The sequence below is a fragment of the Vidua chalybeata genome, chromosome 25, assembly GCF_026979565.1.
Source record: "Vidua chalybeata isolate OUT-0048 chromosome 25, bVidCha1 merged haplotype, whole genome shotgun sequence".
Classification (NCBI taxonomy): Eukaryota; Metazoa; Chordata; class Aves; order Passeriformes; family Viduidae; genus Vidua; species Vidua chalybeata.
The window spans coordinates 176,813-189,161 of record NC_071554.1 but is presented as its reverse complement, the minus strand read 5'-3'; the positions used below and the strand labels follow the sequence as shown (position 1 = coordinate 189,161).

Below are 12,349 nucleotides of genomic sequence, written 5' to 3'. Positions count from 1 at the left end.
CTTGTCTCTGCCCACCTGCCAGCCCCAGCTCTGCCCTGGGGCTCTGTGCTCCCACAGAGGGGCAGGGGGTGCTCCTTTGGCCCAGCAGCAGGGTCAGGAGGGGACGTGGCAGCACACGGAGCCCCATTTGCAGAGTTCTAAAGCCCAGCTGATCACATCACGCCCATGGAGTTTAGCTTGGCACGCGCAGCTCGGCTCAATCCTGCGCTCCCCCGCCGCCTCCTCGGCTTTCTGCTCTGGAATTAGTGCTTTGTTTGTGAATCAGCTGAATCTATGGATCTCGATATAAATACGCCGGCTCCAGAGCAGCCATAAAGCACTATTAATTTTGGGAAGCGCTGTAGGGATTACATACATATTTAACAGCCGAAGCACTGAACATTAGGACGCCACTCGCTTCAGTAATGTATCTCCAGGTCTCAAACATTTCCTAGGGGGTAATTCTGAACTCTGTGAACCACTTATTCACGGACTATTTCACAATTTATTACTGAAAATAGCCAGACATCCAATTCACAAGCTCTCTCAGTTTGCTAATCGATTTCTCAGTGAAGGTGCCCTCAATTTCATAACTTCACAGTTCCCATATTGCTTGGGGAGAGCAGCACTGGCTGCTGGGGTAATATTTCTCTTCCAACAAGTCCCTGCAATATGAGCAAAAGGGGGAAAAATAGCCTTTCATGCTTTTTCTTTTAAAGGCTCCTCCTATGGCTCTTCTCTTGTCATTTACAGCAGTGCAGAACTACAAAGGGGTGTTGCAAATGCAAATAACATCTAGGGTTGTATTTTATGTTTCAGACTCCAGCATACGCAGTGCAATTACTGCAGAACTTGGGTCTGAGCACATTCCCTCCTCCCCTGGGCACGGGGATCCAGGACAGCCCTGGTTCCAAGGTGGGAACCCTGTGGCACGTGTGCAGGCCCAGGGAGTGGCACAATTAATGGGAACTGATATCACCCCGTGCCTTATGTAATTCCTACGTGCTCGCAGAGCTTGAGATGGAAGTGAGCCTGTCAAAGGCAGATGGCTGACAGTCCCCTCCTGGCTCCATCGTTTTGCATTATGCCATGGCCTCTGAGGTATGGTGGGAACCATGGCCTGGACCCAGACAATTCCACAGCCATGGAAATGTTTAATGGGAAAAAATGTCATGTGGTGGATGGGAAGTTCGTTAGGAGGAGTGGCTGATTTGTAAGGAGAGCTGCTGCAGCATCTGTCTTTGGCTTATGTTCTGCTTCCACCCTGCTAAGCCCTTGCTGGGGCTCTCCTGGGGCTCAGCAGGGTGTCAGAGGGCTGTCCTGGGGTTCAGCAGAGTGTCACAGGGCTGTCCTGGGGCTGAGCACAGTGTCATACAGCTGTCCTGGGGCTGAGCACAGTGTCATGAGGCTGTCCTGGGGTTCAGCAGAGTGTCACAGGGCTGTCCTGGGGCTGAGCACAGTGTCATGAGGCTGTCCTGGGGCTCAGCAGGGTGTCACAGGGCTGTCCTGGGGTTCAGCAGAGTGTCAGAGGGCTGTCCTAGGGCTGAGCACAGTGTCAGAAGGCTGTCCTGGGGCTGAGTACAGTGTCATACAGCTGTCCTGGGGCTCAGCAGGGTGTCACAGGGCTGTCCTGGGGCTCAGCAGAGTGTCACAGGGCTGTCCTGAGGTTCAGCAGAGTGTCACAGAGCTGTCCTGGGGCTGAGCACAGTGTCATGAGGCTGTTCTGGGGTTCAGCACAGTGTCATGAGGCTGTCCTGGGGCTCAGCACGTGCAAGTCCCCTGTGCCCTTTGGCATGCAGAGATCAACAGGCAGAGTTCTCTGCCCATCCCTCCAGCATGCAGGAAGGGACAAGGGACAGGGACCTGGCTGGGCAGAGGAAGCAGAAGAGCTCAGGCAGGACGAGCAGCAGCTTCCTGGGCAGGAGAAGCACCCGGGGGGACAGGAGCAGGGCTAGGCAGCTGAAGAGGAGGAGCTCAGCCAGGACCAGCACCTGTGGTTCCCACTGGCCTGTGCCAGCCTCGCTGGCCACCACACAGGGGCTGGCAGCTGCTCAGGGGTGGTGGCATCGGGGATGTTGCAGGTCACCTCTGTGCAGGGACATGGGTGCCCCCTGAGCCCTGGCCACGTGCAGGGCCTCTTCCAGCAGACCTGCACTGGGGAGCTGTGAGCTTTCAGAGACTTTGGATATCCCTGGGATACCCCTGGGGCCCGTGGGGAGGACAATGACAGGCTGGCAGTCTCCTACCAGCACCGTGGTGACAATCAGAGATCTGTTGCTCAGCGAGTCCGTGACGTTGGGCCCTCGTCCTTTGGAGATTTCCGTGATGTTCAAACCATCAGAAGGGCTCCATGCTCCAACCTGAAAGGAAGCAAAGCAACGCAGTGAGCCCCCATGTCCAATTCCTCAATCCCTACCTGCATTCCTTAATCCCTACCTTGCATTCCTCACAGCATCCCACTGGCCTGGAAAAGGGAACGTTCTTCTTTTGTCTGCAGCAAACAGCGGCAAAACTGGAACTGCCATGAATTAACCCTTCAGCTGCAGGCCAGTCCAGTGGCACATGTGGCACATGTTCCACAGTCCCTGTGCTGCTGCAGTGGATGAAGACAGTGGACTGGAATTTAGGGGCTGAATGAATGAACAATTTGCAAAGGCACTGCATAGAGCAGCAATCAAACCACACTAAAGAGTCAGATCTGGGCAAGGATAAAGCACAGCTAAAGAAAAATAACCACAAATCTGAGTCCATTTTCTTTCTTTTCCATTTCCTCACCAATTTGCTTTGGTGGGGAGGATTAAAAATGGCTCGACCAGCTCTGCAGATCCCTGGTAGGGGCCATTCTCTGTGCCGTGGCAAATCAGCTGGAGCTTTCTAACACATCTTTTGCAGGGCCCTGGGCCCCCTTTGGGAAATCCCTGCAATAGGGGGGCTGCAAACCTCAGTCCTGGCTGCAAACCTGGAAGAGAGGGTGGCACAGGCACATCAGCTCTATTTAAGGTGTTCTGTTTTCTCAAGCTGTCAAATTTAATAAATTATTTGACTTCAATGAAGTCTATTGATCCACAAATGGCAAAACATGTCTCTGTTTAAGGAAGTCATCTGGGCGAGCCTAAGCCTGTTAACCTGATCTCCACGGTGCAGGGGAGGCTTTGGGACAAACTTTGAAGGCAGGAGTGGCTAAAGGACTGTGACAGTGAGATAAAATGTCAGAAAAGCTGGAGGAATATGGGAGTGCTGCCAGCAAATGGAGCAGGGTGGCCACGGAGCCAGCCTGGCAGAGAGAAAAAAACAAACCCCACCTGGAAATGGGAACAGAATGATCCATCTGTAGGGTCAAACTGCAAGGTGGGACTCAGAGAGAAGCCAAAGGCAGCCAGCTCAATCCACCAGGGAGCCAGCAGCTTCCCATCTTTTATTTATTGCTGTTTTTAAGATTCTTCAGCCTCTTCAGCAGTCCAAGGGGAGAACTTGGTTTTACTGCATCCCCAAAAAGAGACTTTGTAATGAGCAATGCTGCCTGGCAAAAAAAATTGTCATAAATTCTAGAAGAGTTTCCATGAACTTTGTGAAAGGTTTTAAATATTTCAGGTAAAACTGAAGCGATCCCCCATCTCTGCCTTGGATCACACAACAGCTGCAATGTCAAAAATTATTATTATTGTGGATGGGAAAAAAGCAAGTCTGAGAGGCTCCAGTTTGCTGCACTGCAGCCCAAATAATTTCTGCCTTGCTACGTTTTCTTTAAGAAAATTAAATGCATGGCACTTAAGACTGAATTAATCAGTTTAAAATATTAAAAAAGGAAGAAAAAGGAAAAAGTTCTTTAAGAGAACTGTGTGAGTCAGATAGTCAAACTATATGTAATTAGGATTTGGTAATACTCCTGTAATCCCTGGAACATCCAGGAGGTATGAGGATCAGGGCTTCAATCCTAAAGCTCAACAAACATAAGCTGTGATACATAAAGCACAATCCGGCTGGGATTTGTTTGTAGTTTGGTGTTTTGTTAGTTCAGATTAACTATTGACAGAACTCCGGCTTCAACAGAGATTTGACATCGATACTTTAAAACCCCTCTGGAGCTGACACGAAGCTTTCAGAAAAATAATGGTGGGAACTGTGAAATCTCTGAATTACTGGAGACAAAAGCTGATGGGGTGTGCAGGGGACACGTCGAGGTTTGGCAGCTTCCAGTGGGCTTGATGTGACAGAGAACTGCAATAACTCCAGCTGGTGCCAGCTCTGCTCAGCACACCTGAGGGGTGTTGCTTTGACAGGTGATTCTGTGGCTGTGCTTAAACATTTGGATTCATGTGGTACAAAAGGCTGGCATGTTTTCTGTTATCTGCCCAACACAGCTCTCCAGCAGTGCATCGGTGCTGCTGGACTTCAAAAAGAGGTATTGTTATTTTTGGGTTAGGCTCTATAAACAAAATATTTTGTAAAAAAATAAGGCTGCAAAGGTCAGCTGCTGCTCAGTTCTTGTGAGGCACCGGCATCTTCCCCATCTCTGTCCTCCCTCCTTTCTCTACCAGCGAGACTGAAGGTCACTGGGTTGACTTAAAACGTTTCCTTTATTCCGTATTTGACCCCAAAAGCTCCCCAGCAGGAGAGGGCTGTGGTGACCTTGAGCTGTGTTACCTGAGGCACCGAGCTGCTGCTGTGGTGGGGAAGTGTGGCTGCCATTCATTTTAAATCCCAGAAAAACTAACCAGTGAGGAAGGGGAATGTGGCACGGGAGCCTCCTGCTGCAGGATCCACCCCCTCCAAACGGAGGATTGATCCATCCCCTCCAAACGGAGGATTGATCCATCCCCTCCAAACGGAGGATTGATCCACGGCTGCCTCCAGCCCTGGGGCTGCCTCCCTGTGCCGAGTGATTAATTCCCTGGACAAGTCCCCTGTGCTCTCGGGCCATGCACAGGTAGTTGAAATCCCTCCCTGCTGCCAGCCAGGTGTCCTGTGGGCTCGGAACCTGTCACACTGCCCAGAGGGACAGAACCAACGGGCTCAGAACCTGTCACCCTGCCCAGAGGGACAGAGCCAGCACCGTGCCCGGCTGCCACGGGCACCTGGTACCTGTCGGAAAGCAGACTCTGCTCTAGAAAGGGCCTTGCTGCCCTGCCAAATTCCTCCTGTACAGGTGATAGACACCTGTAGCAGAACAGGGACACAGAACTGCTCATGGAGTAGTCAGAATCATGGAATTTCTTGGAAGTCACAGCTCCCTGTGCTCCAGCCACTCGCTGCTCTGTTTGTCATCAGCTGATCTCACCTTGAAACATGCATTCTAAGGGCTTTAAGACTGTGCATGTTGCCTTTTTATTTTAAGTTTGTTTTTTTTTAAGTAATTGAAGAGAAGGAAATTAAGTCCCCGGGCACACCTGGGATCAGATTTGCACATCAGCATGGTTTTACTGTGCCAGGAGGAGATCTGCACTATATTGGAAGACACAAGGCTGCAGCCTTCATGCTCTCGACCCTCATGACACCCCCAGCCAGGCAGGCAAGGCCACACTTCTCTTTTTTCCTTATTGTCCCTTAGACAATAAACAAAATACCCAGTGCATCGTCCTGCAAATTCAGGCTGTAATAAACTGGGGCCGTTCCCAGCCTTGGGCAATTTCACTGTGGGAAATGACTCCAGACGATGATCTCCAGTGCTGTGGTCTCCTCAGAGAAGAGCTGAGGGTTTGTGAGCAAGGCCAGCAAGAGGGAGTGGGACAGGTGTCATTCCTGCCTGCTTAGGGCTGGGAGGGGTTAATGGATGCTTAGAAAGTTTCTTTTGCCTCCACTATCCCAGGAAAGTGCCACAAGCACTTCTGCAATCTGTAATCCCACGCACTGGCTTCAGGGCGAGTGAGTCATGGTTGAGCATGGAAAAGGATCTGAGAAATCCCACAAAGTGAATATCCTTTTATATAAACCCCAGAAACCTGGAATCAATACAGCACCAACCATTTCTCTGTTGCTGAGCACCAGCGTTATCCTCAGCCACACGCAGATAAAACAAACCCTGCCTACCTTTTCAAGGCCGTCTTCTTTGAGACTGATGATATCCAAATCAAAATCTGTCCGTAAACCACTGGTTTTATTAAAGACAATGCGTCCCGTTAATCCTTCCCATTGGGCCTGTGGAAGGGAGAAAAAGTAGCAGGGCTGTTACTCGGTATCATAAATAATCTTTTGCCCTCCACTGTATGTTCTTTTAATTAGTCCTTATGCTGGTTCTTTCTCCCTAAAGAGCCTGATTAATTAATAATCCCTCCGTTGCTGCTCAGACTGCAGACGGAGCTGGAGATTTCCTTAACTCTTCTTGCAGTCCTTGCTACAATTTCTGTTCGCACCTTTTGTGCTCACCAGCTGTTGCAGGACGTGATGACTCAGTAGAAAACGACGTGCATTTATCACGGCATCCTTGTGAGCTGCGTTCACCCTTGTAGTGCTGATCAACGCCGGCTGCAGGGAGCCGGCTCTGGGACTGCTCCAGCCAGGAGAAATCCCTTTGTGTGCACCAATTTGCTGGTGCTTCCAAGGTGTGTGGAAGCTTAAATGTCGGGAATGATTCCCTCTGTCCTTCCAGAGGGAAAGTGGAGCAGAAGAGGCCGAAATGTGTTCATGCAAGCAAGATCTGAGGTTGGAAACAGGCACAGGAGTCTGGGGCCATGTGCTGCTGGTGCCCCGCTTCAGTTTTTGGCAGCATAAGGACGGGGCAGGTGCTCACTGGGACTGGGGACATTCCTAGAAATTTTTCAGTGCTTGGCTGACTGAGGTCCTGAACAGCCTGGTCTGACCGGGACGAGGAGCAGGAGCTTGGGGTAAAGATGCCTCGATTCAATTCCACAAAAAACTCCTGTACTTCGATTTCTTTCCCACTGTTCACTTTGCAGCAGCCCTAGAATGAATCTCTCTGATTTAGGATGTGATAGAATCCCCAGTGCCAGGTGCTCTGTGCCAGCAGAGCAGGAGCTGGGGGACAGTGAGGTGTCCAATGCCTGGGGACAGTGCTGGATGTGCTGCAGCATTGTCCTGAGGAGGATGCTCCCACAGGAATGCCGGGCTCCTGCTCAGCAATCACATCCCAGCAGCCGGGAGCTGAGCCTCAGGATCTCTCCCCTGAGCAGCTCCGTGCAGGCTGCAGACTGGGAAACGTGTTTCCTTTATGGGTGGGGGAGCTTGAAATATTCCAGAGTGATCAAGGTGGCATAATGTATTCTCAGGGGGAATAACTGGCGTTTCTCCCGGTAAATATGCTCCCCTGGCTCTCCCTCATAAATTCCTGAGAAGCAGTGACAGCCTGCTCCCAGCCTTGCCACCCTGGAGTCCTGGGGAGGCTTGTGTTTGCTCATTTGGGCGTGCAGGTGGTTTGCCTGTGGGACGTGCAGCCCTCGGAGCCCCCCGGGAGCCGGGGAAAACACGGAATATTTGACATGCCCAGCTGGAGCAAGCACAGCTGCGTGCTGAGCCCTGCAGCTCCCGCGGGGCTGCAGTGCTGATGCCTTTTTGGGCTACCTAAAAACAGAGGCCAGACAATGTTAAGAGAATAAAAAGGGTTATATTTGTTGAAGGGTCTTCAGGTAAATTTTGGGCAGATGAAGCCCCCCACACACAAGGGGCTACACCCAAAAAATGGATGACGACGAGTTTTCACACTTCTATAAGTTTGGTTCATTTGCATATTGAGGGTTCATCTTCCAATTATAGCTTCAGCTAATGAAGTCATTTACCCCAAGTTTGCTGCCCCCAACTCACTTTTGTTTCCATCTCTCAGGGCCTGAGGCAGTGAGGGGTCCTTGATTGCCAGGCCTGGAGAGGAATTGTTGTGTTTGCCCAAAATGGGAAAGCAGCAGCTCACACTGCATGTGGAGTTTGGAGTTACACACTAAAGAACTGCAGGATTACAAACAGATGAAAAATATAAAAGCTAAAATGCTAAGGCATCAGAGGGAGCACCGAGGGGTTGCACAGCCCCCAGTCCAGGGAGTTTTCCCTGCACCTGCCAAGCCTCCACCACCTACCCCGAGGGACCTGCTCCTCCCGGGGAATGTTTATGGTCCAACAAAACCACGCTTTTACCTCTTTTATGAAGTTCATGAAGCGGCCGCCGAACCTCCAGGCCTTGTGGCGGTGGCACTGCAGGGAGTTCACGGTCATCTGCGGCGCGCGCTGGTAGCACACGGACACCACGTGCACCGCGTCGTACAACAGGGCAGCGTCTGTCTAAAGGGAAGGGGGACAGCGTTGGTGGCCGTGGGGACTCGTAGGAAAAGGTGGAACCCACTCCGAGTTACCCCCTCCAGCCCCGAGGTTCCTCTGTCTGTGTTCCCTGATCGTTCCTTGGTTGTTTAGACAGAAAGCTCGGGGTTTTGTCTAAAATCAGCGATTCTGGAAGTGTCGTTTGCCTGTGAGCGACTGTTCGGGTTGTTTCTTGCACATTTCCTGCTGTGGTGTCAAAGAGGGAGGCAAGGACTTCTAAATGTGGAAGGTAGTAACAGAGTTTTCTTATTGAGTCTGTTTTGTCTGAGTGTAAAAAAAAAAAAACTACGAGAACATATTTTCCACACTATTTTATACATGGGAAAATAAGAAACAGAGATGTTTGTGGGCACACAGTTTTCCAAAAATGACACAAGCTGCCACCAAAATCAGGACCTCATGGCTTTGTAGCATATTCTAGCATTTCAGTGATCTGAACTAGGGAGAACTTTTTTCCCCCGTATAATGTGATGATTTTAGATTCAATTTGAGATGCCCTATCTTACATCCAAACACTGATCAAGAGAATTGGATTTACTTTTCACTCTGATGTGGTAAGACCTCCTAGTGAAAATACATTATTTGCTGGCTTCACGGAGCCACGAAACAGATGTGAGTGTCGCAGCAGCGTAATAAACCACAACAAAACAAAATAATACAGCAAATAACTGAGCAAAGATCTCACAGGACGTAGCCATGGAGAAAATCCCCCAGCCTTGGCAGCCATCCCTGTGACCTTCCCTTCCCTCAGCAACCAAGCATGAAGAGCAGGAGCCCCACCTGCATCCGTGGGCGGCTATGGACCACAGCAGGGACGGGTTTGTGAGTTTGGGGCTGGAGGAAAGGCGAGGCACGGATATGTCCGTGCAATTTCATGGTGAATTACAGACTGTAATGCCCAGCTGAGTCCAGGGCCCCAGTGCATAGACACCTGGCAAAGAGGAATCAAAGGCAGGATCCCTCTGAGAGAGCAAAGAGGGGCTGGGAGGAGAAGCAGCACTGGGGACTGAGCTCTGCTGCAGGCCCAGGGCGACTCAGCCCTAGGCAGCCTGGGGAGAGGCAGGAGAATGGGAGTCTCTCTCCTAACAACAAACACAACAGGAGGGATCTGAGGAGCCATTTCAAGGTGAAAGTCTGGGAGGCTTTGCCACTTTGGTTCTGGCAGATCTAAAAGGAGAGGGAAGGAGGGAGCCAGTCAGCAGTTCGGGGGTCGGAGACAGCCTGGCAGGGAAGACAGATGGGCGAGCAGGTGCTGTACCTTCCGAGCAGTAACCCAGCGGAGCAGAGCTGCCATCAGACCCTAAAAGGAGTCATCAAAGCTGCAGCTCAGCCCATCTCTGGCCACTGCTTTGGCACTTTCCCCCTGCTTCAATCTCAGCAAAGAGCCTGGTCCAGCCCGGCTGTGTGCTCTGCTCCCAGCCCTGGGATCCTCTCCCACTGCTCTTGGGGACAGCTGGAGCCCTTTGGGACATGTCCTGGCTACCTGCCTTGTCTGGTGGTAAATCTGTTGGCAGCTGGGCCTGAGCAGGAGCGTTACCACAGCAGTGGGGTGTGGGCTTCACCCCAGACTTTGAGGGATAGCTGTTAAAGAATGCAAGAAAGCACCTAGGGGCAGATACCTGGGATGAGTTGTTACTTGCACAAAAACCAATAAAAGTAACATTTAGGCCTTAATGACTGTTCCTGCCTTCCTTGCCACCCTGCCCTGCTTCCCAGAACCCCGTGCCCTGCTTGAACTGCCCGTACCATCATCACACCATCCAGAAGCCCCAGCTCTGCCTTGGGCGCCGACTGCAGCCTCTCCATGGACCACTTCTCAATGATGGAGGACACGTGTGGGTTCTCCACGTTGAGGATCCGGAAGCCGGTCAGGTTCACCCCGGAGTAGCGATATGGTTCTAGGTCTAATGCATAAAGATCCTTAAAAGAGAGAAACCGGTTTAAACATTTTGCTTAGCTTTGTTTTGTTTGAGTTTTCTGCGTCGGCTCGTGTCTGTGTTTGGAGTGAGACAGCAGAGCCCACAGAAGGTGGGAGGGAGTACAGATCCCTCAGGAATTCAGAGGATTGTGCTTCCTGCTGCCGTCAGTCGCTGCTTGCAGAGGCTGTAGGTGTTGGTGGAATCTGGGCGCCGTATGTGCAGGTTCCCCTACACGCAGCAGAAGGGAACTCCTACCAAAGAGCCAAAGAACTTGGTCTCAGCATGAAAGAGAGTGGATTGTGGGGAGCAAAACAGAGTCACTGCCTGTGACCCTGAAAAAAGAGACTTGTGACTGAGGGCAGGGGGACAAGGCAGAGTTTCTGTATCTGGAGCTCCCATGGGCCTTTCCACAGAGGATTTGCTGGCAGTGCTGAGGCCCACAGGGTGCTGCGAGTGACAGAGTCACTCTGAATGCAAAACACCAATTTGCAGACTATGAAAGAGGAACTAAGACGCATTTCTTGACATTCCAACCAGCCTACACTGTCTGCAAATGAATGAGGGTGCCCTTTATACGATGTGAAAACCAGGGCCAGGCAGTGCTCAGCTCTGCTGGCTGCCAGCCTGCAAGCATCGCTTGGCAGGCAGCGAGGGGCACTGGGGCTACTGGGGGGCACTGGGGGAGCACTGCTGTGGTGCAGCTCTTGGCTCTCCATGTGTCTAATGTCAGCTTCAGTGCTCAAGAACAAGTTTGGGGTCAGACAGCACATTATGAGCATGTGGCAGCTGATCTGCTCCCCAAAGCCAAGCAGCTCATCTGAGGGGTGAGTGAGGGAGTGTGGTGAGATGGCAGTCAGGGGTGAGCCATTTGTTGGATGGGAGATATTTCATCAGCGTTTCTCCTGGACAATTTCTGCAAGGGTTTCATGGCAGTTTAAATGTGGGGAGGTGGAAAGGCAACACCACAAGTCTGCAATGGAGCGTGGGGGTGAATATGTGACATTCACTGCTCTCACAAGGGCTTCTCAAAAAGAGCTTCAATACAGGAGGAGATGCTGTGGCTGTGCCGGAGCTGTTCTGTGCTGTGTGCTGGGGCTCTGCTGGGGCTGTTCTGAGCTGTGTGCTGGGGCTCTGCTGGGGCTGTTCTGAGCTGTGTGCTGGGGCTCTGCTGGGGCTGTTCTGAGATGTGTGCTGGGGCTGTGCTGGTGGGACACAGCCACACTGTGAGGCCACCCAGCTGCAGCACCCATCTTCCTACAGGGGGCTGGCAAAGTCCCACATGTGCTGCCCTAAGCAAAGCAGAGCAGCAGCACGTGCCAGCAACTGAGACATCATTCTCCATGGGGGAGTGAGGGTTCTTACGGCTGTTTTGCTTTAATAAGCTTTGGGGGGTTTCATCTTTTCTGTAAGCCTGGCCCTGACCTCTGCAACCCCAGGCCTCACTGCTGATGGATGCAGTGCTCAAACCTGCAGGTGCAGCAGGGACCAAATCATTAATCACCCTACAATGGCTGTTGGGACTTGGGTTTTCGGGCTGTTTTTTAACCCTGAAAAATTGCAAGTGCAAACCTGCAACACGTTCTGTTAAAGGGCACTGTGGAAACAAGGCCACAGTGTTGACTTTTAAATGACTTAAGGGAGCTAAGGGCAAATAGAGTGGTTTGACCTCAGACAGGTGCTCATATCTCTGGCTGGGAGGGGGCACAGCAGTTCTGTGCCTGACCTGCTGGAATGGGTCTGTTTTTTCATGATTCATTTTAAATCAGATACTTCAGTTTGTATTCCAGAAATTGTTGTGAGGAAATAATTTTTGGTTACAAAAGCCGATGATTTCCCCCTCAGAATGTGACCGGGTGTGACAAATCAGATCCCTGAGCTCCAGACCCCATGGTCTCTTTTGCCCATCTGTCAAACCACCAGCCCTAGCCACCTCTCAGATCCCACTGGTATTTTGGGTGCTGTCCCTGCCCTATTGCTCCCCACCGACCCTTCCTTTCACCAAGTTTCTATAGAAACCAACCTCCCATCAGGTCCCTCCCTGGTTCCACTTTAAATCTCAGCTGCAGCCTGATTTATCACCTCCTGGAATCAGAGGATAATTCAGAATACCAGCTGAGTGTCAGGACGTGGGGAGGTGTGGATGGGAATCATCAGATCAGTTTCTTCTGGATTTTCTGCTCCTGCACAGCCAC

At 51.3% G+C, this 12,349-nt stretch overlaps 1 protein-coding gene across 1 annotated transcript in view; it reads right to left on the bottom strand.

Annotated features, from left to right (window-relative positions):
• GRIK3 (glutamate ionotropic receptor kainate type subunit 3) overlaps positions 1-12,349 on the bottom strand; it is a 105,146-nt gene that overhangs the window by 25,979 nt on the left and 66,818 nt on the right. The window contains exons 6-9 of the mRNA XM_053964703.1: positions 9,985-10,158; positions 8,059-8,202; positions 6,007-6,114; positions 2,226-2,339 (exon numbers count right to left, since the gene is read on the bottom strand). Of these exons, the coding sequence (XP_053820678.1) occupies positions 2,226-2,339; positions 6,007-6,114; positions 8,059-8,202; positions 9,985-10,158 (540 nt within the window). The remainder of the gene's footprint in view (positions 1-2,225; positions 2,340-6,006; positions 6,115-8,058; positions 8,203-9,984; positions 10,159-12,349) is intronic.